This window comes from Lissotriton helveticus, chromosome 7 (genome assembly GCF_964261635.1).
Source record: "Lissotriton helveticus chromosome 7, aLisHel1.1, whole genome shotgun sequence".
In the NCBI taxonomy this organism is placed as follows: Eukaryota; Metazoa; Chordata; class Amphibia; order Caudata; family Salamandridae; genus Lissotriton; species Lissotriton helveticus.
This window is the reverse complement of record NC_136068.1, coordinates 519,494,823-519,522,317: the sequence shown is the minus strand read 5'-3', so window position 1 is coordinate 519,522,317 and position 27,495 is coordinate 519,494,823. Positions and strand designations below refer to the sequence as shown.

At 45.3% G+C, this 27,495-nt stretch overlaps 1 protein-coding gene across 3 annotated transcripts in view; it reads right to left on the bottom strand.

Annotated features, from left to right (window-relative positions):
- LOC144768698 (zinc-binding protein A33-like) overlaps positions 1-27,495 on the bottom strand; it is a 200,108-nt gene that overhangs the window by 8,568 nt on the left and 164,045 nt on the right. For all 3 annotated transcript variants that reach the window (XM_078652561.1, XM_078652559.1, XM_078652560.1), the window contains 2 exons: positions 3,584-3,606; positions 3,376-3,494 (listed from right to left, as the gene is read on the bottom strand). In XM_078652561.1, coding sequence (XP_078508687.1) covers positions 3,376-3,494; positions 3,584-3,606 — 142 coding nt within the window. The remainder of the gene's footprint in view (positions 1-3,375; positions 3,495-3,583; positions 3,607-27,495) is intronic.

The window sequence follows — 27,495 nt, the reverse complement described above, 5'->3', positions numbered from 1 at the left end:
GCGAGGGCGATAGCTAGAGAGCGAGCGAGGGCGATAGCTAGAGAGCGAGCGAGGGCGATAGCTAGAGAGAGAGCGAGGGCGATAGCTAGAGAGAGAGCGAGGGCGATAGCTAGAGAGAGAGCGAGGGCGATAGCTAGAGAGAGAGCGAGGGCGATAGCTAGAGAGAGAGCGAGGGCGATAGCTAGAGAGAGAGCGAGGGCGATAGCTAGAAAGAGCGAGGGCGATAGCTAGAAAGAGAGCGAGGGCGATAGCTAGAAAGAGAGCGAGGGCGATAGCTAGAAAGAGAGCGAGGGCGATAGCTAGAAAGAGAGCGAGGGCGATAGCTAGAGAGAGAGCGAGGGCGATAGCTAGAAAGAGAGCGAGGGCGATAGCTAGAAAGAGAGCGAGGGCGATAGCTAGAGAGAGAGCGAGGGCGATAGCTAGAAAGAGAGTGAGGGCGATAGCTAGAAAGAGAGTGAGGGCGAACTCGATCTGCAAGGTCCCGCACTGCCCACAATGGCACAAAGCATTAAAAAAAAAATCGGGCGAGTGAGTCTCCCTTGAGCTCGCGACCCCCCCCAAACATGGCCGACGTGCCATGGCCCCTGTGCAACCCGGTACTGCCCAGGGACGGGGCGGGGGGGGGGTAGCAGAGCACTCACTGTCGAGCTGAAGGTACTCTCGGGCCTGGGGACAGACGACCAAACGACAAGCAACACAACCTTGCAAGACGGCGTGTCGGGCAGCAAAGAGGCCCAACAATGGCAGGTAAGGCCTAAATACCCCTCCCCATCCCCCGACGCGCCGGACATAACATGCCCAGCGAGCCCAGTGAGGGGACTCCTGATAGATGGAGTGAGGGCGATATAGCATGATGGAGTGAATATAAGGTCACGTTTGGGGGTCCCGATCTGTTGGTCGAGAGGTTTTTGGGGGGGGGGGGGGGGGGGGGACAGCAGATACGTCTAGTAATCTAGTTAGTTCACAGCTTCACTGTAAAGCTCTTAGGTTTTTCAACTGTGCACAATAAGTCTACCGAACTTCTAATTGCCTCCCTCACCAGGTTGTAAGAGCTCTAGTTTAGTAAGTGAAAGCCCAGTCTGAAACTATGGCCGAAAGAATATTTGTAATTCCCTTTCATTGATGTACAGTAATTTATTTTCTTGTATTTTTATTTATTTCTGGTACTTTTATTGTAATAAATTATTTTTATATTCACATGCCTGTACCAGTCATACTGCTTATGGTCTACGTTTATGGTGTAAAACGTTATGGTGGGCTACTGTACCTAATCTGTTGTCCAGGAAGGGCGAATGGGGAGGCACCTAATGGCACTAAGGGGGGGGCAGCGGGCAGCAGATCCCAAAGATGCAGACCACCCCCTGGCAGAAATTTGACTGGCTCCGTAGGGACTGAAGGCATACCAGAAGCAGCTTGAAAAGCACAAAATCTCAGTAGAATGGATTCTTTGAAGATTTTTTTGCTACGGGGTAAACAGCCAGGAAGTTTGTGGGGCAGGAAAGGGTAAAGAGAAGGATTATTTTAGACCCAGGAGACATTGGTGTAGAGCAATGTTTACTAGGACACCCTCGCTCTTTTTTACTAGACTTCAATTCTCAGGATGGGATAAAGTCATGCTTGCCCTGCCTAGGCTTGTGCCTTAGCTTAGATTCATCGGAATACTTCTAGACAGAAGGCGGCCTTTCATGGCCTCAGGTCCCTGACCTGGTACATGGGCATGGGCGATGCTTCACCAGCGACCTCTTCTGCTTTGCAACGTAGTTTAGATTACCAGTCCAGAATACCATTAGTGTGCCCTAAATCACATAATTTAATCATGGCCTAAGCACCATAGCAGTACCGTGTGTGGGTTTGTGACAGACATCTGCTTTCTGCAGTGTTAGAACAGCTTGAATCCCGTCATTTGAGGGGTGCGTCGTTCGCTAGAACACTTTTTTGAGTGGTAAAGGCAATGGTCAAACCTGCAGAGCTTCAGATCCATGTTAAAGGCAACGGAATGAAAGGAACGTACATCAGCAAACAGTGGTGGTGCTTATATGGTTTCCACTCCATTACTTCTGGGGCAGTACAGAGTCACCACTGAACATGGCACCACATATTGGCACACTGGAGCATAACTGTAAATAAACTCAAGATTTAGTCTGACGCCTGGTGATATTCTGAAGAGAAGGAATTTGCATGTAGAAATATCCATCAGAATTTTGACTATTTTCTTATTTCCCACAAGGGAGATTCACACGCTCTGGTACACTTGAGAATCACCAACATGTGAAGAAAAAAAAAGAAATTAGGCCTGTATCCTTAAGTGAAAAATGTTATGGCATAAGAGCGAACTGTCCCAAACATCAAATAAAAAAAAAACTGCTTATCAATGAGTGGGGGAGCCTCAGCACTTATATGGTTAATCGCACGAGGATCCCTTATGTATCAATGGATGTTAAAATGTCAAAATAGCTAGATAATATGGTGTGAAATTTGCTATTTCCCACTGCACAATTGTGATTCCTGCCTTAGTTTAGAGAGAATTTAAGGGTAATAAACAATTGATCCTATGAATAAAGCAAAGAGGGGCGGGGAATGCTCAGCACTTTAATTGCTCTTCCTGAGGGTCCATAATTTCAGATGGCCTTGCTGATATGGTTGCAAGCACCATTCCTTTCTCAACGATGTAAACGAAATTAATCACCAGGAAGACAACTATGGATTAGTATCAATAACTATGCTCCACCACAAGATCTTTAATCTTTTACTGGTTAGCTCCATTTATTATGAATAAAAAAATATGAAAAAACGCTGCATAATTTGGATCTATCGACAATAGAAGGAAAGGGTTTGGCTTAGTCTTCTGCCAGCGTAGTGAATCCCCTACTGGATCCAGACCCTACAGCCAGACTAGAACTTGAGCCAGACTTCCTCCGCATTACTCCTTCTGCATGGAATCTTTGCACTTTAAGTCCCAGCTCAACCAGAAAGTTGAATTTGTGTACATAGCCCCTTCCCTGGTCTACATACACCAATTTTAAAGGCCGTGGATTTTCAGCACTTTCTTGCCAATCCCAGAGTTTGGGCAGAAAGGCGTGATCCAGCATTAGGCGCTGCGCACCATCTAGCGCATATCGTATTTGGCATAGCATGGATCAGATTAAGCATCTAACACCTTGGCTGTCCAGGCCACATTGGGAGCCAACAACTCGCAATGGATACCTCATTCTGGTGCCTCGCGTCTGCCAAGATACTATTTTCTCATTCTCCACGATCTCTGGTGACTCATGCATATTCCTTCAGTATTGGTTACCTAGAAAGGGATTAATGCCACCCCTGTCATCACAGTCTGGTGAAGTTCCGACACTGTACATGCCAGGCCTCTTTCCTTACCTGGACAGACTGAACACTTAATTTTCTTCCACAACGAAAAAGCAGTTGGGCCCCTGAATTCATGCTTGTGTATGTCTGCCCATACCACTTCAGAATTCACCGTTTTTAGCTCAGAACATCTAGGGATGGGAGAAAAGAATATCACATTACTTTAACTCCAGAGATACCAGGAGGAATTCAAATAGCAAAAGAGGTAGTTGGCACGTACCTTTTCAAGCAAGACTGAATGCCCTGTTGAGGAAATAGAAAACATTAGAATGTTAAGCAACAAAGTGGTGATTTAGGTATTACAATATTTTCAGCATTTTGCGATTGAGGTAAATTAGTTGCTTATAGTGAAAGGTCATTGGTCTTACTTGGGTTCAGATTCCCACAGTACACCAAAACTACCTCAGCCAGGTAACTGCCACTTAAAATCTGCCTAGGCACAGAGCAGCAGCACCCACACTCCTGCTTAAACAGCAGGCCTTATTACATTTACTAGGGGGGAGAGTTATTTCGAAGCGCCATACGGACCTCGGGGGCAGTGCTACTCACCAGCAGAAAGCAGCCATCCCTGGGGAGCCCACGCTATTCTCCCCTGCCGCAGTTGTCCATTACACCAGAGGACGCCGCAGGGGGGGAGGGGGTACTACAGCTCCCAGGCTGCTTGGCGAGCTTTTCCGCCTGCCAGCGCACCCAGAGGCGCTTGAAAAGGAGCAGGCTCCCTCCGCGTCGCGAGACGCGCGCAGGCGTGCGCCGGGCTAAGCCCGGGCACAGGGCGGGCCGTCTGGCCGTCAGGGGTCGACAGTGGTTGACAGTGGTCGGGCGGGCCGTTCCACTAAGCTGTAACAAAGGTGAGCCTTTCGGATATTAACATGGGGAAACGGAATACCCCCTTTAACCCAGTTTACTAAAGCCCCCTCTACTATACCTGCCTCAATTGAAAGTATGCTGGAAAATGCTTTTAATTTAGTCACCACCGAAATATCAAACACTGAAAGAAGAATGTCCATGGGACTGTCAACTTCATACTTAGAACCCCCAGAAACTCAATCAATTGGCATGACCAATAACCTGCCACTTTCCCCAGTGGTCACAATTACTAAAACTGTTCCGCCAGCTAACATACCCCCCGTTTTACTAGCGGATAGCAATATTATTACCATTACTGATTCGTAGCAAGACCCCACAAACTCTATTGTTACCCCTCTTTGGTTCCTAGCGATAAGACAGTCGGAGAGAAAAGGAAGAGAGGCCCCACTATAACAACACCAAACAAGAGGAAACAACCAGTTCGTAATAAAGGACAACCTACCACACAGAGTATGTGGTCTCGTGGGAAAACTACATCTAGTAGGGGCCCCGACACAGACTGTACCCTTGGAAGATGGCAACATTGTTATTGCCTCTTCAAGTTGTGAGAAAAACTCTGCCTGTACACAGACCGAGCCAACTATGGGAAATGTTTCGCAGGATAAACCAAATGGGAATTTTATTGAAACTATTGTAGACTCAATTTTAAACCAAATGAAAAGTCAAATGGACAAACAGTTTGATACGATTTTTAAAAGACTGGATAGACTGGAAAGCCTGGTGAAAAGCGAAGATGCAAAAAGGAAAGGTACTATTAGCATTGATAAGTTAAGGGGAGATCGATTCCTGAAAGATATGGAGACTGTTAATAGGAGCATTATGGGGGAAAAGCCCACCAATGGTACATTGGTTACTAAGAGTTCAACCAGGGGCAGTCCAACAGGGAGTAACCAGCTTCTGCCATCACGGGGTACCACTGTGGATAAGCCACCTCAGACTGGGTCACATGTACCTGATAGGCAGCCCTGTTCTACTGGTGGGGTGTTGGGAGCCCCAACGGGGCCTGCCTCTGCTTCTGGGAAACCGGGGAAACCAGGAAATGTTGTCCTCGACAATGGGTTAACCAATGTTACACGGTCCAAAAAACAAACCGGTCCAGTCCTCCACTTGCCCCCTGAAGCTTGCCCATATGTTTTAATCCTAGCAGGAGTTCCCCCCCCCCCCTCTTGAAGGAAGATCAAAGAGAGTCTTGGGTTCAGCTAAAAAAATAAGTATTGATTGGCTGTCCAGGCATAAAGGTGTGGGGACTCGGATCTCTAGCGAAATCTTGACAGTACGACGGGTAGACTGGGTTGGCCCCTCGCCCAAGAATATCAATGGAGACTGCATGGTCATGAATTTTAGGAATCCCTCAACCGTAAAACATTTATTAAACAGTAATAATATCCACTTCAGCCCATCAACTGCTGTGACCCCTCTATCTTTGGGCTATTTCTATAGACCTTCAGTGAGACCACTCAACCCAGTTACACCAACTTATTCATTATTTAACAGATTTAGTGCTCTATCTGATCTAGAGAGTCAGGGTTGACCACCAACAGACCCTCTAGATGTCACAGAAAGGCCCATGACTCATGATAACGCCCTCCAGCACAATAACAAATCAAGTACCATTACCACTGTTCCTAAGCCTTGCTTGAAGGTCATACCACCAGGGAAATTAAATACACCGATGGGTTAACTGTATTAAGCTGGAACATCGCGGGTCTAAATGCAAAAATGAAATCCACTGACTGGATTGAATGGATCAATAACTTTGACATCTTAATGTTCCAGGAAACATGGTGCACCAGTTCCATGCTTCTTGAGGGTTATACTTGTTACAACCATATTGTACCATGTCTGGCGGTGGGACGACCCAGCGGTGGTTTATCATAATGGGTAAAAATCACTGCAGGTGGAAATACTAAAACTCTGGTGACTAATGACGAGAATTTTCAGGCCTTAATCTATTCCAGTAGGATCAAGTTGTGTTTAATTAATTTTTATAATAATGATTTTTCATCGCAACCCAATAATAATTTTATACGGTTATTTGATTTTATTGATAAAATTGTGGATGGACATACCTACGGTAAATTTTATGGGATCATCTTGGGAGGTGACTTTAATGCCCACATTTACAAGGGTAACACCAACCTAGCAGCTCCTTTCAGTCAGGTGCTACCTTGCAAAAGAGGGGAAGAATTACTTAATCATATAGCTACTCGTGACTTAGTTAATGTCATGGAGAAAGCCAGTCTCCCCAAGGGCGAAGGTCCCACGGCCACATACATAGGGCTCGGCTGTTCCTCCACAATTGACTACGCATTCATTTCCTCTCTACTTGTGGATTGTTTAATAAAGGCTGATGTCCCTAGTACTGTATATAGTGACCATAATCCAATTTTGACTATATTTAACTCTATTAAAAGATTGGATAAGCGACAGGAAATCGGGGCAACTAAACTGACGGTATCAACTGACAACTCAGTAATCTGGAAGGGGGTAAATAATAAGGGGCTCTTATCATGCATTATCAACAAGCACCCCCAATTGATTGATATCCGTTTGTCTGTAGGTCACCAAGGTCTTGACATTATAGCGGCCTTTACACTGCTATGTGCGGCCTTTAAAAAGGAGATCTCTAAACCAGTCCACCGCCCTAATATAGACCCCAGGTGGTTTGATAGCTCCTGCTCCAAAGCAAACTGGTAACTACTGGAGGCCCTTTTAGTAAAACCACGAGCCCAGCCCCTGGTAAGACTACTGAGAGCACGCTATAAGCGTGCCACAAAAACTCGGGCTGAAGAACTTTTAAAGGACAAGTGGGAATCCCTTGCCCGCACTGCCGCCCTTAAAGAGGTGTCCGGATTTTGGGGCGAGGTTAAATCTGAGGTCTATAGGATCAAATATCACCCCTATCACCCCTATTAACTGCAATATATCAGGTAAAGCGTGGGAAGATCAATACACAAATATCTATGCTGCACCACGCGCATCAGTTGACATCATTTACCCAGTTATGGCACTTAATTTTACGATAATAGAGGTGGAAGACGCTATCAAAGCGCAGGCAACAAGGCACCTGGTCCCGATGGATTATCCATCGATCAAATCAGAGCCTGAATTTGTCACCTTTATTGTGCAATGTTTTTAATAATTTGTCCCATACCCCTGCCCCAGAGACCTGGTCCAACAGTATTATCGTCCCCATCTTTAAGAAGGGGGACAGACTCAACCCTAGTTGTTATCGCCCTATATCTTTAATTGACAACACCCTGAAGATCCTAGGTAGTCATTTTTAATAAAATTAGGGCTTGGGGTGAGGATAATAAGATCTTACACCCGTGCCAATTGGGCTTCAGAAGTCACATGGGGACCGTGGAGCAATGTCTGAATTTGAACCTAATAATGGGCAAATACACTATAACCAAAAAAGCACCATTATATTTAGGATTTATGGATTTAGGTTCAGCTTTTGATTTTGTTAACAGCTCCCAATTATGGGTGGCCCTTTTAAAGTATGGCCTGGATAAAGCTCTCGTATATTTTTTGGCCTATTTGCACAGTGACTTGAAAGCCCGCGTTAGAATAAATAATGAAGGGGAGGTTTTAGAGGACATTTTAATTGGCAGGGGGGTCAGACAAGGCTGTGTCTTGGCTCCCCTGCTTTTTATTTTGTATATAAATGAATTAAGTAACTCATTGTCTAGTCAAACAAGTGATGTCCCCAGCATCAATGGAACCTTACTCCCCTGTCTTATACGCGGACGATGCGGTCCTTATGGGTCGCACCCCCAAAGCACTGCGCACTTTAACGGGCTTTGTCTCTTATATGGTGGATCTTGGTTTGTGTACAAATTTTAATAAATCTTATGTCGTGTGGGCCTAGAAAATACAATATTCAGCATATTATGTCTGGGAGCGACGCCCTAAAAAGCACTAGCACTTTCCCCTATTTAGGCCTGATGTTTTCTAACACATGTTCTTGGCAGCCCCATGTGGCTCATGGGAGGAACAAGCTGGGTAAGGCAATAAATTCCATAATCAGCCTTAACCTAAACGTGCTGATATAGTAAATCAGTTATTGCAAATCTATAGAACCCAATGTCTACCTACGGCAACCTATGGTGCTGAGGTATGGGGGTATTCTAATAGCGCCAGTATACAGATCGAAGAGAACAGATTCTGTAGAAAGGTTCTGGGGGCGTCTATCTCAGCACCCACTTATATTTGCCACAGGGAGCGGACCCTTTTTTATGTGGAGGACTTCATAAGGTCAAGACCAGCACTATTTTGGTTAAAAATATGGCAGAACCCTGCCGCTTCTCTGACCCAAGAAATAATTATGGATTGCCTAAGGTGCGACAGGGCAAATAGCATACCTTGGCTAGGGGCAGTAAAAAGAAGTTGAGCTAGTGTGGGCTTGGAGCACTTATTCTCTTCCTTTCAAGCCACTGAACAAACACAACAAAAGCTAGTAAGAGGGGCATTGTACAATCTATATTAGAAAGAAAGATACATCAGAGAAGTATAAACCTGCTTTCAGAAGATACATTCCCCTCCTGGTACAGGATAACAGGCTTAACATGCCACAGGGATACCTTAGAAAAAATTTGGGGAGGTGGAACAGACGTTTGCTCTTTCGTCTCAGGGATGGAAGTATTAAATATTCCTTATCATTTCCATTGGGGTTCAATAAAAACCTGGAGACCTTGCAATGTCCCTGTAATCTAGGGTGTAAGCAAACTTTGTTACACTTCTTGTTTTTCTGTGGTTTCTATGCTAGATATACAAAACTTTATTTTATTCCCTACTTTAAAAAGCATGCTGTGGTGGACTTTAATCTAGCATTCAAGGAACTATTACTGTTGAGCTGTGATGAAGTAATTTTTAGAGTAAGCTGCTTTCTCCAAACAGACACGTTCCCGAGCAACTATGAATATGCCCTGATAAATTGAATCACTTGTACATTATTGCGGTTTTGCACAAGAGCCCGAATATTTATTGATTGCATTTTTTGCACACTTTAGTAGTCCGCACAGTATGTTTGATACTTTGTAAATAGCTAATTACCTTACAATGTTTACATTTATTGAGCGCCAGTTTAGAGCATAGTGATGTATTTATAATAATGTAATTTGAAGGCTTCTACCTTATATAGACTGATAGGTAACCATCGCACATATGGATTGTATTTTTAAATTGTTTTATATTGTTTTAACTGCTTATTATGTGATTGTTGTGATGCTTCTGTACTTTTATGGATGTTTTTTATATCCGAATAAAGATCCTTTGACTTGACTTGACATTTACTAGGATATTTCTTAACTAAAGACACCAAGACACAGCTCAGCAATTACCACCAGGGAACATAGCAACCCAATCCCACACATTTGTTTTACGAGCGCAGCACACCTAAGCTATACTCTTTTAGGTCATACACTTTGTAGTGTTTGAAAGGCACACCAGAAGGAAGCAAACCGGTATGGTTTAACGTTTGAAACAAAATGATACAGTGGCTCCATAAACTTAACATCGATTATATTATTTTGATTGATAGCGCTGCACAAGTAAATGTGCGCAAGTTCAATTCACAAATACCAAATTACGGGAGTCAAAAGGTTTCTTTCAAGTAAGAAAACACTGAAGTCCTATCCAAACAGCGATTGCAGGAGTGAAGAGGAATGTAGACCGCTAAAGGAGGAACATAAAGATGGCAGAAGTTAGCCCCAAGGAACTGATGAGGCAAGGACTCACAGTGCCTTCACAAAGCTATAAGGAACAATGTTCTCACAAGTGATATAAATTGAGAATAAAATGAATGTATCTATTCACATTTACTTCAAATAAGACCCAACTGTAGTTCATGCATTTAAAATCAAGTAATGTGAAGAAAACCAAGAAACCATGTAAATTGTTAGATTTTCTTTCCAATGAAAAAACTATGAATTGAAGGTCAGGACCAGAGGCTCAGATTATGCTTTACTCTTTCCATTTATTCTGCTCAGCACCTCAAAAACATGATCAAAGACTACAAATCCCACGAGTCTTTGCAAACACTAAACAAAACCTCCATAAATTCAGTGCAATATAGGCAACATCAAGGAATAGCACGTCCTCTTTCTTCGCTGCTCAGCAGACAGATAAGTGCTTACCTTAATATTGCTTAATTGGGCCCGAGGGGTGTACAGTTTATGTGGGGCTGTACGGACGGTGTTACAAGGGTATCCTGCTGAAGGATGGAGTACTTTGACATCGCTTGCTTGCGTTTCTTTTAAGTTGCTTAGACACCTGGTCTTTTACAGTCCGGTGGTGACAAGGGTTTGGTTTGGGCCACGAGCGTGCTACGCTTGCGGTTATTCACTTTCCTGAACCACCTCTGAAGCATGGAGGCTCGGGAGGGTTTTTCCTCAGCACTGCGTTTTGCAGTCAGCGGTCTCGCGGCAACAGAGCATCGGCTCTGGAAGGGAGAAGAGAGTCTCCCAGTATCAGGACGCATGGTGCCCCCCTGCAACTCAGTCAGGGGCATGGAGCATGCGTATCTGTGGAGGTGTGTCTAAGAGGCGCGCGCCCCCTTCACAACATTCCTCAACGTGGCGTATATAGTTTACCCTTCCAATGATGAAGAGCCTGTCACTGAGCTGAGCACGCCCGGAGGCAGCGAGTTAGGCACTCCCTCAGTTTTCCACTAATAGTTTTTTTCTGTAGTCACACATGCTCCAGTCAAACGGATCGACCGCGGTGAATCCCCTGTACACAGCCGGTATATCTAGAGGCCTAATTTTGCTGATTTCTGAAGAAGCAATGCAGTATATTCAAGTAATCTTGCTGATCTGTGAACTATTTGTCTGACCTCTGACTTTCACTTGATCAGTGATGGCAGGTCAGTTTGACACATTTTGGGAGTTGGTGGAGGAGGAGCACTCATTGCTTCCCATCCATGAGGAGTTAGTGGATGCCATAGATGCATCATTGGAAAGAGCAGTCTCTTTGGCCCTAGAACCCCTGAGCCAACGCATAATCGAGTTGACAGTGCGGCGCAGTGTAGCACCTCTACCTGGGAAAGGCTGGCAGCTAGAACCTTCTACAGACACTACAGGGACTACAAAGGGCAAGGGGCCAAAGCCAGGCACAATTCCACCCCTTAAGCGACCACTCCAGCTTCTGATGCCTTTGAGAGACTGCGCCAGGCCTTCCTAAAAAAAGCAATTGGACAGAATAGCCCAGGCCAATTCCCAGTCGGGTGTTACTCCAGTGGACGATCCATGCCCCCAGCAAGGGATGATGTCAATACCGGGGACAACATGACCCTGATGAGGATTCAGGAAATTAACCTGATCCTGGCGAACAGAGGGTGGTGCCAAAAAAAACCCAGGCTGGATGATACTAATGACCAAGACTCTTCTGGGATACCCAACATGCTCCACCCAAAAGCATTTACCATCCCCACTCAATGGACTGGGTCCTTGCACCAAGTTTAGTGCAATATGTGGCCAGCTGCATTAGAAACCCCATGGACCAAGATGTCCGGGGCTGCTTGAAGGCGGAATACCCCAGGATCGCCCTGGGAAGAAGGTGGCAATCACACTGGACAATGACCCATGGGTGGCCACTTTTATAAAAAAATATATATATTAAGGAACCCAAAAATGGTTTGGACTGTTCCTTGCGATCCAGCCAGGATAAGGTTCTCAATGTCCTCGTCCATTACAACAATATTGGATATGGTGGAGGATGCCAGGAAATCAGACGCCATATCATTGATCACACAATTCTATTGGGATTGGCTCAAAGGAGCCTGGGTTTCCTTGGAAATACCAATTGTGCATTATCAACGGAGCGTTGTCCCTCTCTTCTGATCAAAATAGAGCCCAGGCTAGGTGAGCTACCACTACCTAAGCTGGCCCGGTGGCCAATGGTGGTCTCTTCAGAGAACCTTTCATTAAGGAGAGGTCACAATTTGTTACTACTTTTTGCTCCTTCGATCAGGACCAAAAATCCATAGAGAAAGTTGTCAGCAAATTTATTGAGGGGCCAGAAAAGGTAAGGGGCACTTGTCCGGCCACGCATTCAACTCCAAACCCCATAAGCAATCCAGATGCTCAATCCATTAGCAGGACCACAAAAAAAATTGGAGGGTTCTACTCCTTGAAAGGCTGCAACCGAGGACATGGGGGCAACGGCAGTTTCCGGAGAGCCAGCAGTGCACCAGCTGAAACCACCAGTAAGAAATATCCTTTCTCTACCAGGGGTGGGGGGGAAGATTACAATTGTTCAGCCAACAATGCACCTCTGTTATGGGGGAAACATGGGTACTGCAAATCATGAGGGGATTTCATATAAAATTGCATGGTTCACCAACACACAAGTCCCAGACCTTTAGTCTTCTCTCGGGTAGGGGCTCATGTGGTACAAAGACGTCATGGACCTCCTGGTCAAAGGGGCCATTACCTCCACAGTTAATCCCAGGGGATTCTTGAGCAATATTTTCCTGGTCAAAAAAAGGACAATGGGTTCAGGCCCGTCCTCAACCTACAGGACTTCAATTGCTGGGTGGTATACCACCATTTCAAAATAGAGGTTATTCGCCTTCTACGAGACATCTTGTTGACCGATGGCTGGTTAGTATAATTGCAACTAAAGGATGCCTACCTCACCACCCCGATCTTTCCTCCCCACATGAGGTTTCTGCAATTCCAGTGGGACTGGCAAGTATAAGAGTAGCCTTGCCTGCCTTTAGCCAGTCCTCAGCACCTTAGTGTGTCACCAAGGTGCTGAGGCCAGTGATTGAATGACTACGAGCAAGGAGAGTACGTCTCATCTACCTGGACGACTTCCTGTTGATGCACCAAGAAGCAGACAAGTTACTTGCGCAACTTCAGAGGACTCAGTCGTTGCTAGAAGACATAGGCATTCTAATAAAGAAACAAAAGCCAGACTTCGTACTGGCGCAACAGATTACATTTCTGTGGTTTGAGGTAAACATTGTACGCCAGTGCCTCAGATTACCCCAAAAGATGTGTTGGGACTTGCACAGGGCCTTAACAAGGGACAGGGATTCCCTTCATCATCTGGTCCGGATTGTGATTCTTTCAGGGTCAATTCGAGTGATCTTTTTGGATCCATTGAATTCTTGGGCCCTTCAACGACTTAAGATGCAGTATCTGAGGAAAGGCAGGACTTATTCTCAGGAGGCTTCTCTCTCCTCGAAGGCTCAATCTGAGCTCCGTTGGTGGCTCGAACATATGCCGGCCTGGGGCTGCAAAGACATCTTTGGATCAGCGCCAGAACTGGTCATTGAGTCATAGGTCAGGGTTGGGGAGCATGCTGTGGGGATACTAAGAGAGGTAAGAACCGCAGGAGTCTATCCGTATCAATTGTCTGGAATTCCTCACCAGATCCTTTCCAGTTTAGAGCCAGGCAGCCAACAAGGCCTCATGTGCTGTCTTGTTGAAGATTAACATTATTTCGGCAGTGAGGAACGAAGTCCAAGATGCTGGTGGACTTTGCCATGGATTATTGGTAATACTGCCTGGATAACATCGTTCATAACGGCTGAATATCTGCAAGGATATTCCCTCCCCAGTGCCTCGAGACCTTCGTGGGTGAGTAGCGTGCTTTATAAACCCCTGATTGATTGAAGGAAATTTCAACCAAATGGCGGACTGGCAATCGAGACACCTAAAGAAATACAGAGCCTGGAAGCTAGAACCCTCTTTTTTAAAGCTTTATGGGTCCGTGCCAAGTAGACCTTTTCAACTCCCGCCTCAATCACCAGCTTCCCTAGTTTTTCAGTTGGCGTCTGGACACCATTGCGGAAGCGACAGATGCTTTCCTGCACGATCAGTGTCAGTTTCAGGGCTATGCCTTTCCCCCATTTTCCATGAAAGCCATACTCAGCATTGGTCAGGAGAGAGGGCAGAGATGGTCTTGGTGATCCGGCTTTAGAAATCATAGCTTTGGTATCCAGTTCTTCTGGCACTTTCTCCAATTCAACTTTCCCTGACTCAGTCTTCTGACGGATCAGAATGGCAATTTGCAACCACTAATGGAGGGTCACTCCAGCACATGAGTTGGAGGATTACATGGGATGTTGGGAAGTCCCGGGCCTTTTGTCAGAGACTATCCCTCGGACAAGCTTGGGTAGATTCCATGGTCAAGAGGTATAGCTCAGTGTGGAGACTAGTCACGCTGGTGTGTGCTACAGAATTTGGATCCCATGGGGCAGATATAGGGGAAACGTCCTTTACAATGAAGGCTTAGGAACAAAAGGCTCTTACGACGAAACCTGAATCATGACTCATTACATCGCCAGTTTTTACAAGAGCATTATTACAACTAATGGATTACTACCCAAGCCACAACGAAATCTACTTAAGGAAGGGGTGGTTTTAAGACTAATGGCGTGGGAGGGGTTTCGCCCGGTTGCCGGATTTAGGGCTATCGGTAGTGCTGTCATGGTTAATAGAAAGCCTACCTCCACAAGGAACAATCAACAGGTGATCACTATAGTATCTTAACCCACGAATGCCATGGGAGCCCTTGACCAAGAGATTGGCCTTGTTTAAGAGAAGCTGTGTTCTGCCAGGAAGTCTGCACCTGGGAAGGAGCCATCAGGGATGAACTGTAGCTCCAGCAGCCAAACCCCGGCCAACAATTCAGTACGAGGAGGGGGGTGTCGGAATCTTTGTACTTGGTGACCTTGATTAAATAGTCACTTTACAGGCTGCACCTGCTGCCCCAATCACACAAGAATCCAACTGTTCCTCACCACCAGAAAAATAAAAACATCCACAGTGCAGGAAGGGCAAGGTTGCCCAGGATCCACACTCGGAGGGAGCTGTACTTCCTGTGCACAGCCGCCGACTTTGGAATCGGACATAATTAAGTTTATCTGTTTGGAGAATAAATTAACAGATTTTAATCACTGCTGGAATGGGTAGGCTAGGCTCTTAAGAGCCCTAGTCAAAGCAGACCGCCTCTTAGACCTCCGACAAGGGATGCCTGTACGGAAACCTTAACTCATTGGGGGTCAGCTACTGGCCACAGGGTTTCTGTAGTTTTATCTAAACCCTCCTCAGGAACCTAGACTGCTCTTTAATCTCAATAACCTCTTATGTCATTCTAGGAGAGCCAAGGGACAGCCATGTGGCAGATTCAGGGGGGACAATATTGCATACACATATGCGGCAGGAGAGATCACTCAAACGCCCTGTCCATCAGTTCTCCCCACTTCCCATCTACTTCCACAGGCCACTCCGTTTGTGCTGGACCATAAAGGTGCAACTCCTTTGAGGCCAGGCACCCGAGAGAAATATGACCAGTGACTAAATAAGGAGGTGAACTGTTTAAATACGAGGATGGACACTCCAGGACAACTTCACAGCCAGATCAATCTTGTGGGTAGGGTCTTTGGAGTGGGCATTCATCCAAAACCTGATAATGACTATTGTTAACTTAAATAAGTACATCTTGGAGACTTAAGTTTACTAAGCAAAGATTTTCAGCAATTAATGTTCTTCACTTGGGCTTCTTCTACAGATCCCCTTCCTACACTTTCGAATATCTCTAGCCCTGTTACTATTACTAATATGCTCTGTCACAGCTAGACCAATTGGAATGACTTCGTATCAAAAAAGTTAAAAAACAATTCTTTAAACCCCTGAAATCTGTTATGCTGTTATAAATTTGCTTTCTAAAAAATCTTATATCAGGAAATGCTATGGTCAAGTATTCCCTTTATGATGCTCAGGCCTGGGGTTATTTTAATGTGATGAATTATGAGGCTATATTAATGGGATGCAATGCATTGTAAATCGTTCAATGTTTTATTTTCTATAGCTTTGGAAGCTGAATAAAGAGGTTGTATCGGACTCCCAAACCAGGAAACCAAACCCAGTAATTTTATAGACAAAACTCAGGATGCAATATTGTAAGTCCCCCAGTAATCATTCCTAATCTAACCACTCAAATGGAAGAAAGTCCTGCTATTATGTGCTCTTGAAATAATGGAGATGGATCATTGCAATCTGCATTATGGAATGTGGCAGGTTGGATGCAAAACAGACAAACTTGGAGTGGTTACATTTTATAAAACCCTAAGCAGTATTTCGCATACAAGAACCATGGCTCCTAGAAACTCACTAATTCAATTTCAGGGTTTTTGGGCTGGGCAAAATGAGGCTTAGTTACATTAGTTTCCCTTACTTTCCCAGGCCAGGTTGTATGGGCAAACAGTCTCTCCCTATTATCAAATGTTACTTATAAAATGTGAAAGAACACCTGCTGTTTGCCAATTTTTATAATAGGTTTGATGCCAGAATCTCTGCCGTAGCGAAAGCCTTGCATGAGGATATCAAGTAAAGACTGAGCAGAATTAATGCTCGCTGATTGTATGGATGGGAGATGTCAATGCAAAATATTGTAAATTGTCTTCAGCAATGTCTTGTGGCTTGTTGAGTACTGAAGGGGATCTTATTATACACTTTGGACATAGTCCTTATGTAGATGAACTTAAATCTGTTAATGAGATAACTTGGTGTTTGCTTTGGACTCCTTCAACAGTGGTCCAGGTGTTTAGCTGATCCGGTTTAATAGACTACTTCATTTTCACAAACTTTTAGGACATGGGTTGGAGATGATGTGCTACTAGAGTCGCCTTTGAGCAGTCATAGGTTCATAGCTGTACCGATAAGTAACGTCTTTATTATTATTTTTTCAACAAAGACAGGTGACCAGTCCACTACCACCGACATACAGTGAATAAGGTGGTCACTATGAATGGGGCTAGAGATGACACTTTCCTATCAAATCTAATATCAACTTATTCTTAAAAATATCTTGAGGAGGTCAAGACCGGGTACATCTGAAACAAACCGTATTTGTGGAATTGCACGGGTAATGCGTACTGTCACAAACAGCATTTATAACAGCAAAAGAGCAAGATGGTTCGACTTGAACTGTACCAAGGCCTACAAACCGCTATTGTTAACTATCAAAGCAGTGCCAAGAGAAACGGAGCAGGTGTGCATTTGTTGAAAGGTGTACAAGAAGGTCTTACTGCCCCGAAAAAGGATAATAAGAGAGAAAGCCTATCATAGCTTAATAGCCAGTGAACTTAAAGACAGTAAACATTTGTCAAACTGAACTGCAACTATGTAGAGAAAACTCACGAAACTGGGCTCAATACAGTCAGGGCCGGTCCTGGGACTTTTGGGGCCCTGGGCAGAAAGGAAATGTGTGGGGCCCTTCTAATTTGCATACAGTGTGAAATCACAGGAAATTACATTACAGGAAGTCCCAATTGACTATAATTGAGAGGCTTTGCAGGAAGCAATTTTCCTGGTGCACATAACAGTAAAACAAATATTAAAACAAGTATACATAGTTTTAAGTTATGTACATGGAAATACTTTATATTAGTCCTTCGGTACAAGTCCTGCCTCCCAGTTGTCATTTTAGCAAATGCTGGCCACCTCTGTATAGTGGTTGTTCCCAGAGTCAGTGCTGTGGCATACCACTGGGATGGGCTGGCCCAGGCTTCTCGGCTAATCTATTTGTTTTGTACCACCTATTGATTATCCTACTTGCTTACATCAGTCACATGGCAAGCAAATCAAGTTGGAAATTTGGCATCCAGCAGGAGCTTGCAGTAGGATTCAGGACAAACATCTAAAATGAAGAACAATCCAGCACCCTGCCACTCTACTTGGGTAGGCCTCAGAGCACTGGGCCATGGTGGTGAGGTCCAGGCGAGAGGACTTTCTTGGGCCTTGCAGAACTGGATCATGCTGCGTGGTGCAAGCGAGCTGGAACAGTGGTGTAGCAATGCTGCCATACACCATTGTGCAAGCAAGATACATTTTTCCTTCCCACTACCCTTTGGTCACTGACTGGACAGTAAAATACAACCATAAGTTGTGAGCATTGGCCCCATAACGCCTCTAGACCATGTTCCCATTGCACTTCCTACACTATTTCTAGGGACGCCCACCTTTCAGAGGGTGCATCTTGCCATTGGCATAGAATCCTGGAACTGTGCTGCAAAGCCCAGGGCAGCAGACTCCCTCACTTTGGCCTCCAGCACATGACTATGGTTGTGAGGCCTAGGGGAAGATGGGCCTGGTCTAAACTCTGCAGCTCTGGATCGTGGCTGTGCATGGGAGAAGGAAACAGTGGCATAGTGGTAATGTAGACATCAACCCTGATGCAAACAAAATGATACCAGACAGTAAAACACAGCCATAATTTGGGAGCATTAGGTCTGACATCCTTGAGCCCTGGTGCAACTGCACCTGCACCACTATTGTTAACTACACCCCCTGATAGAGGACCCATCGGCCTCAAAACCATGGTGTCCACTGCCACTAAGCTCATGGGTGGGTGTCTCCTCCCCAGAGTGTCCAGCCATGGCTGCGATTGCCAAGGAACGGAGGGCCTCTTTCAGGCCTCACAGCTCTGGAACATTGCTGTGAAGCCCATAAAAGAGGGGAGAACCACAGCAATGGTGCAAAGTAAAAGTGTCCCCTCACCCTCGTCCACTGGCTTCCCAGTACAGTAAAGCCATAATTTGGGACGATTTGGACTCTTTCTATCACTGAGCCTGGTGCCACTACAACTGCTGCACTGCCAATTGCTATGCCGCTGATATAGACCCATGCACAGGGTCAGGGTAAAGTGCTGTGAGGCAAATACAGTTGGGCCTATGGGTGGGGTCCCACACAAGCCACACCTCCCTCTCCTGGGCCTAACCGTCATGCTGTAGCATTGAGAGAATTAAGAGAGGGAACCCACTGCCCATGGGTCTGACAACACTGAGCCATTGCTTCAAGGCCCTGGGAATATGGGCCCTCCGAAAGGCCTTTCATTTCTCCACCATGGCTACGAGGTGTAGGGTAGGGGCCTCCAATACCTTAGGCCTCCCAACCTAGTGATGCAAGACCAAGGGGAGGAGACACAAAATAGGGAAGCCCTCTATCATGTGCCTTGCAGCAATAGTGTAACACTGTAAGCCCAGGGAATGGGTGTTCCTTTCTCTGAACTACTCCACTATGATCCAGAGTGGCAGGGCGCGGGGGAGGTTGGTCCCTTCCCCTTGGCCTCACAGCTGTGGTCTAGTGGGGCAAGCCCCATTGGATGGGACCTACTGCCCAGGGCATCACATCCACGGCCTGATGCTGCAAGGCCCAGAAGAGGAGTCCTCTTCCCAGGGCCCCACAGTCTTGGTCTCCAGACATTGCTGTGAGGGCCAAGTAGGATGCCCAATGTTCCATTATCACATCACAGGACAATTTCAGCCTTTGAAGACACATTGCACGGCTGGTCACAAATTGTGGGTGCAGAAGCAAAAGAAGCGGTCTCTTGGGGAACTATAAGTCAAATAGTGGGTCTGGGGGATTTTATTCCAAATCACTCCTTTTAAAGCAGGCCATATTAAAAGATAACTCCGCCTGAAGTTGAGTTCATCAAGCTGGACTACCCTTAACACTATATTTAAGTTCTAATCCAGTTATCAGCCTTGGCTGGTCGCTATTGCACATATTGAACAATAAGTTTAGAAAATGATCTCTGGTACCCAAATGGAAACTTTGAAAAAACAGTGCTAAATATTAGTATCTACCCTGCATACAGTCCAGTAAGTACCTTTTGCCACTGGATATGGTCCAGTGGGTAGGCTTTAGCCATGGATATTTTACATCTAATGTCAGCTTTATGATGGAAATGATCACTGTTTTAAAGCTGGGATGCCCATAACAAAGTGACGATTCCCTCAGAGAGGCAGTCTCTTCGTCTTGTCAACAGAATCACTGACACCCCAATTGTGGTCTGGTGAACTAGTTGGAAATGTTGAAGCAGGAGATCGAGTTTGATCCCAGCCTCCAATTTGGCCAAATTGTGTGCTCTTGGGCAAACACTTCTGAACTTATTGTGCTGCTGTTCCTTTTCTGGCAAGATTGGGAGTATTTGGATTCAATGTAAAAACTACTAGTCAGTGTGATTTCTAAAAATGGCTGATTACCGTAGACAATAGAGGGTGCCCAGTCACATGGTATAGTCACATAAATGCAATACAGTGGTAAATATATAGCCTTTCCCCAAGTAGGAGTGCAATGCAGTCCTGGGTCTACTAATGTAACCAACTGTTTAATCCTGGGCAAATATTTCTTTCCCTGTGCCTCATCCACTGAGTTGACAATATGGCAGCATTGTGAAACCGGCCTCATGTATGAAAACCATATTTAGAGTACTCCAAGACAGGTCCTGAGCATGGGTAAAGGAGGGGAGAAGATAGAGCTTGAGGTCAGAACTGGCGACTTTGGAACAGAGTAATCAGGCTGGAGTCTTGTCGCTCAGCAGCCTGTGTTCCTTGGCAAATCAATTAATCTCTCCCTATCTAAAAAAGGAATACATCCTTATGAAATGTAATTTGTACTCGCATGTAAAGCACTCCAATACGTCTGGGTTGAGTTTGCTCAATTTAAAAACTGGGGGAAAAATGTGTTTCACTTAATCGTTCAAGGCTATTTGCATCTAAAATATGGGAAGTTGCTTGTGACCCCACAAGGAACATGACCCCCTTGTGTGCTGCAATGCCGTCTTTTCTGCCACTGCCGGACATCTTTCACAGCTCATCAGCTGGAAGAGTGGCTAGTCTTTAATGGTTAAAACTGCCAGGCGCCAAAATGCAGGATAATGGGCATTACGTTTTTCTTGGAGCCAGCAGTGGTCTGGATCTTCCTTCGCAGGCCAAACCTTTCAAATGCAGACCGGCCTCACAGCTAAGTATGGGGCTTTAAGGCCCAGGGGAGAAGGGGCCCCTCCCCGGGGTTTAGCACCCACAGTGAAAGTGGGCCGCTTCCCCTATTCCTCGCAGCGCTACACATGCCTGCGAGGCCCAGTGGAGAGTCATCCCTTCCCTGGGCCTCGCAGTGCTGCAGCATAGGTGTGAGGCCTAATACAGAAATACTTTTGCGAGGCCCCATGTTGGTGGGTTGAGAGCGGGGCCCTGGGCAGCTACCCATGCCTAGCGCTGGCCCAGGATACAATCATTCCCCCCACTCCTCGGGAGTTTGTCAAGATATTTTACACAATTTTATTCAGACCCTGTATTACATGAGGGCCACTCTCACGAGAGAAACACCTTTAGCCTCCACAGTTTCCACCCAGACCTTTCTTGGCCTACGGATTGATTTGAATGATTTAATAGAGGTCCCCATAGGGAAAGCTCCAGGCCCAGAGGAGATACCAGCAGAACTTTTCAGGGCAAATCTATCCCCATTGGCACTCCTCCTGATTAATGTTTCCTTCTTTTTGGGCTCTCCCAAGGCTTTGTCACATAAGACAATTGTTCCAATTTTTAAAAAAAGGATCCAAGGGGGATCTAAAATTTTACTGCCCCATTTCCTTAATGAACTCTGCCAAAATAACAGGCTGGATCTTGCAGGAACATTTGCAAACCTGGGCAACTGATCATGTGCTTTTGGACCACCAGTTTGGTTTATGCACCGGCCACAATACAGTTGAGCAGTGCCTCAATTTACACTTTCTAATTAATAAGTACACAGTGGCAAAGTAAGGCAACATGTATTTAGCCTTCATGGAATTGAGCTCAGTCTTTGACTGTCAATAGGTCAAAACTCTGGACAACCATGATGGATTTAGGGATTGAGCCCAGAATTGCAAACATCTTGAGGGAGCTTCATTGAGAGGTAACCACCAGTGTGAGGTTTGGTCCAGCTGGGAAAATAACTGAAGCCTTCAAGCTTGATAAAGGTGTGTGCCAGGGTTGTGTTTTGGCCCCTTTCTATTTCTCATTGTATGTTAACAGTTTGGAAAATCATTTGTTGAATTTTAATATGGACTGTCCTAGGGTAGGCAATTGTAGCATACCTGCTGTCATATGCGGATGATGCTCTTATTGGCTAGGACTACGATTGCCTTGCAACGACTGTTGGAAAACGAGGGATTATCTGTGAGGCCTGCACAAACATGTCACATTTGTCCTTCACTGGGAACCAAACACCCTATTGTAGTGCTGGACTGAGGGTAGCATTGCAGAGCAGTGTAAGGTTTACTCAAGGGAGGTGGTGTAGGCTAGTAATCCCCATTTCAAGTACACAGAAATAACAATTGATTGTCCAGTATGTACTTGGCTTTATAAAAAGTAAGAGTACATTTATGAGACACAAGCTAAATACTCTGCACCAATTTACAAATATACGGCAGCTGTTGGAAATACTTTGTGACATTGCATAACATCTCCACCCCTCCCGCAAGGGGGGGGTCTAGGACCACCTCCCCCATGTATGCACATCATCTTGCCCCCCAATGCAGTGGGTTGACACAAGCTGGAGCGAAGGCCTTACCAACTGGCACCATCCAAGTGGCTGCCCCCAGGCTGTTCAACTAATGACAACTTTGAAAGCAGCCAATCTAACACAAATTATTACTGGACCCACACACAGGGCAGGTCATGCGCTGGATTTGATTTTCTCCAATATTCAGGATACGACTGCTAAAACCCCACAGCCACTGCTCTGGTCTGATCACTTTCTGATCTCCTTCTCAATTACACCTCCCTCTTGCAACCACGCTAATGGCAGGCGCTCCTTTGTGCACAGGCAATGGAAGAACTTCTCAGCAGACACCCTAGGCCCTGCCTTGCCAATTGATCCCCAAGCTCTGACCACAGACGCGGTGGCGATGAATCTCTGGATAGGCAAAACGGTGGAGGCCATCGCCCCAGCTAAACTCTCCATGTCACGTAGAGAATCACCTTCCGCCCCCTGGTTCTCAGCAGAGTTGATGGCAGAAAAGAGCAACTGCAAGAAACTGGAGCGCGTTTGGCAGGTAAATTGTGAATCAGCTAAGATTTGCTATATGAAAGCCCTCCATGAACTTCATAAATCTATAAAAAAGGCCAAAAAACTCTCCATTGCTACTTCCATCCAGCAAGCTGAGCAATCGAGCAAAGAAGTCTTTAAGATTTTCCAATCCGTTTTTAAGCTGAGAGTCATTGAGACAGAAGTCACCCCGTCAGAGAGACTCTGCGAAGATATCTCGGACTTCGACAATAAAATTTTGAAAGTTTGATTCCTGCACTAATCCTGGTCCCACAGTAATGGTGGACTCTGTTGATGACAGCACACCCTCCCTGACCCTAGTTCAATTCCACTCTTTTTCTGAGGCGCTGGAGGAAATAAAAAAAAAAATGTAAGTCAGGGGCTCCGGATGATCCCTGCCCTCCCAAGCTGTGGAATATGATGTCAGGTTCAATTGTTACAACACTCCTACACATTTGGAACACGTCTATTGCGTCAGGGGTGTTTCCCCGAGTGTTGGAAACACGCCACACTTCTCCCCCTGAAGAAAAAAACCTAATGGTGCCCCTGAGGACCTTCGCAATCTCCGCCCGATCTCCCTTCTATCAGACCCAGGGAAAATGCTTGAAAAACTTAAACGCCAACTGAATAGCTTTTTAGAAGAAAACAGGATTTTGCATGAAACTCAATCTGGTTTTAGATCAGGTTTCAGCACCGAGACCACCCTCATCGAGGTGGCTGAGTCGATTAGGTGGTCTTTAGATTCAGGGGCATCGGCAATGCTGGTGCTCCTGGATCTATCTGCCGCGTTCGATACTGTAGACCACGACAGACTCTTGCAACGGTTGGAGGATTTCGGTCTAAAGGATAAAGCACTGGGTTGGCTTCATTCCTATTTAACCGACCGCTCCCAGAAAGTGGCTTTGGGTTCCTTCTCCTCTAAACCGAAGTGCCTCTGGTGAGGGGTCCCCCAGGGGTCGGCGCTTAGCGCTCTACTTTTCAATGTTTATTTACCCCACTCTTCACCTTGATTGCCAAATGGGAGGGTCAGGGCAATTTCATATGCAGACGATACACAGCTGGTCTTTCCCTATTCAGAAGTGTCGGTGGCAGCATTTAGCAAATTTAAGGGCTGTCTTCGTGATGTAGCTACTTGGATAAATACCAACAAATTAAAACTGAACGTGGGTAAGACTGAGGTGGTCTTTTTTGGCAAAGACATGTGACCCCCAGCGGACCTGTGGTGGCCAGCTGAAATGGGCCCCCCGCCGCCCCCTAGCACTAATGCTCAAAATGTGGGGGTGAGATGGGATGACAGCCTCTCCTCTTCCCACATTCAGCAGGATGTCTAAATAAACTCAGAAATCTCCGCAAATTTCTTTCACTATTACCTGAAGATTGCCGTAAAACGGTAGTCCATGCGACTTACTTAAAGGCTGGACTACGCGAACGGCCTCTACCTTGGCCTACCAAAATATTTGATTTAACGATTGCAGACCGTGCAGAATGCGGCTGCGAGACCGATAAAGCATGTCCCTTTTAGGCAGCGTGTCTCTCCGCATCTGCACGATCTGCATTGGCTCCCAGTGGTAAGCAGAATCAAATTTAAAGCTTTGACCTTGGCTTTTAGGGCACTACAGGGCACCTGCCCTAACTATTTAAAACTGAGACTCCCCATTACCATCAGGTGAGGCTTCTGCGCTCAAATTCCTTACTTCGACCCACGAGTCAGAAAGGCCAGACTTGGGGGCAGGACCTTCTCTGCTGGTACGGTGAAATTGTGGAACGCCCTACCACCCTCCATCGGGTCTGTAACTTCGGAATCCGGGTTTAGAAAGCAATTAAAGACTTTGCTCTTTCCCCAGTAAATCTAGCCTCTTTTCTTTGCTACTGGTTTCAGCTAGCTGCTCACATAGCGCCGGGACACCTCCAAGTGAGGTAGCTGTTCGCTCTACAAGTATCAGTATTATTATTATTAACCCAACCCATCATCTCAACCAGCATTAAAACTAGGTACACCTGCCCTGGAGAGAACCCCGACTGAGCATCTTATACTGACCATACAGTATGCACCTCTACATCTTAGTAGCCAACAGTCTGGGTAGTTCCTCCCCTAACGTAGTAGCAAGAATACATGTTGGGGCATCACTTTAAATGAAGTACTTCTCATAGCGGATAACAGTTGTAATGCATTGCAATCACAGCCCCTAAAAGGCATCACAGATAAAATCACGAGTTTAAGTATTTACAGCCAGACACCTGAGCAGGAATGTCTGGCAACATAACCAGACTTTGCTTATGATTTCACCTTACACAGGTACTTCACATTACACGTGTGTCTTACAGTCCCGCTAAGAGAAATAACATGAGTAAATGCATTTCTGGTGCAATTACACCTCTTCACCTCCAGGGAATGCCCTTCTCCAGACATGCCCCAACTCAGCCCTATACACCTCGTCGCAGTCCCTAAGGCACCCACAGCTGGAGAACAAAAGTTCCAGCCACAGGATGCTATTGGCGCCTGACTGAGCCCTTGAGGGGTTATTTCTTGTCTGTCCCCAAGAGACTGGGTGGAGACTTTATTCTTCGTGCTGGGGAGGCTGTATTGCTCCTGCAGCTCCCCTTGCACCTTGGCACACCTCTTGTGGTGACCCAGTCCTCAAGATGGATGTCATAACACTATTCGAACATTCAAAATAAAATTGGTTTGGAAGCATGCAAGTCCTTCCTCATGGATAGAAATATTCAATTTGTGGATCACAATGATATGCTCCTAGAAAGGATCTCAATGTGTTTGGAGCAAAACACATTCATGTTTGGGCAAGAAATCTACCGTCAATCCAAGGGCACAGCGATGGGCTTTTCCTTCAGTCCCTTGTATGCGTGCCTAACAATGGGACAATGGGACAAAACTTGGGCATGGAGAATTGAAAATGATGAAGCAGTGGCATGGCTAAGGTATATAGACAATTTACTGTTGATTTGGGATGGAACAAATCAAGAATTTGAGGCTTATTTCAAAATTCTTAACTCAGAATTTGGTCTAAAATTCACATACGCAATTAGCGAGTCAAGAGTGATCTTCCTGGATACGGAAATTATCGAAAATAATGCAATACAGACTACATTGCATCGTAAGAGTACCGCAACAAATGCGGTTTTGCATGCTCAGAGTTTCCACCAATCCAGCCTAATTCAAAATATTCCTTACGGAGAATATCTGCGAATAAAGAGAATCTGTTCAAATGAGGAAGACTGGAATATGAATAAAAGACTAGCCAGCAAAAGATTTGAAAAACGCAAATATAACCCTGCATCTATTCAAACGGCTTTAACTCGCGCCTCTAAGGTCAAAAGAACTGATCTACTCAAAGAAAAACAACCACCCAACCAGGATGATCAAAAGATTCGGTTTATTACCACTCACTCAACGGCCAACCAATCGATAATCAAAATTCTCAAAAAAAAATTGGCACAATCTACATGTGGATACAAAAATTGCGGAAATTGTAGGCGATCATCCCAATGTAACTTACCGGAGAGCCAAAAACCTAAAAGACAAACTAACTTACAGTCACTTTCAAGAAAAGAAAAAACCTGCAGATTGGTATAAACCCAAGGGATTTTATAAATGCTCTGGATGTAAAGTTTGCTGTATTGCCAAAAACATCAAAAAACTCGACATGGCAAATAAAAAAACATGGAAAATTGACCAACTACATCAATTGCAAAACCCAATTCGTCATCTATGTTTTAGAATGCCCGTGCTCTTTGAAGTACATTGGAAGCACCAAAAAGGAACTTTAACTGCGCATCCTGGAACATGTCCGGGCAACTATCAACTCAGATTGCAGCAACGCAATGGCCAAACATATGGAAAAAGAACACAATGGCAACTGGAAAGAATTACAATTCTTTGGAATCGAGAGTGTGGGGCCAAATCAAAGAGGAGGTGATCGTGAAAAAATAATGAGACAAAAAAAAATCAAAACATCATGAGTGTCCGGACTCTGAGCCCGCATGGGCATAACCAGGACGAAGAACTACATTGCCATCTTTGAACAATCTAACTATTGACTAATGAACACTGAAGAGTAAGACTGTTACCTCTCTAAAACGTTTTTAACTTGCACTGTTACTTTATCATTTTCACTTCATATTTGGTTTGATCACACTTGAAGGACCTGTAAATGTTGAAATCTTGAAGATATACAGACGAAATTGTGATGGAGGGCAACCTCACTGTTGATATTGACTCCCACAAGCTGTATGGTTAAAAAGCCCACCAGAGGGCCTTTATTAGAAATAGAGATAGATCAAAACTTGTGAAATATGGGAACCCGGAATGCTAAATTTTGATCATAATAGATGTGGATATGCCCACTGGAGGGCCCGACTGTAGTACAATGGTAATACCAAAAATGTTTGCTTTGTTTAAAAAATTATGTGGCGCTATATC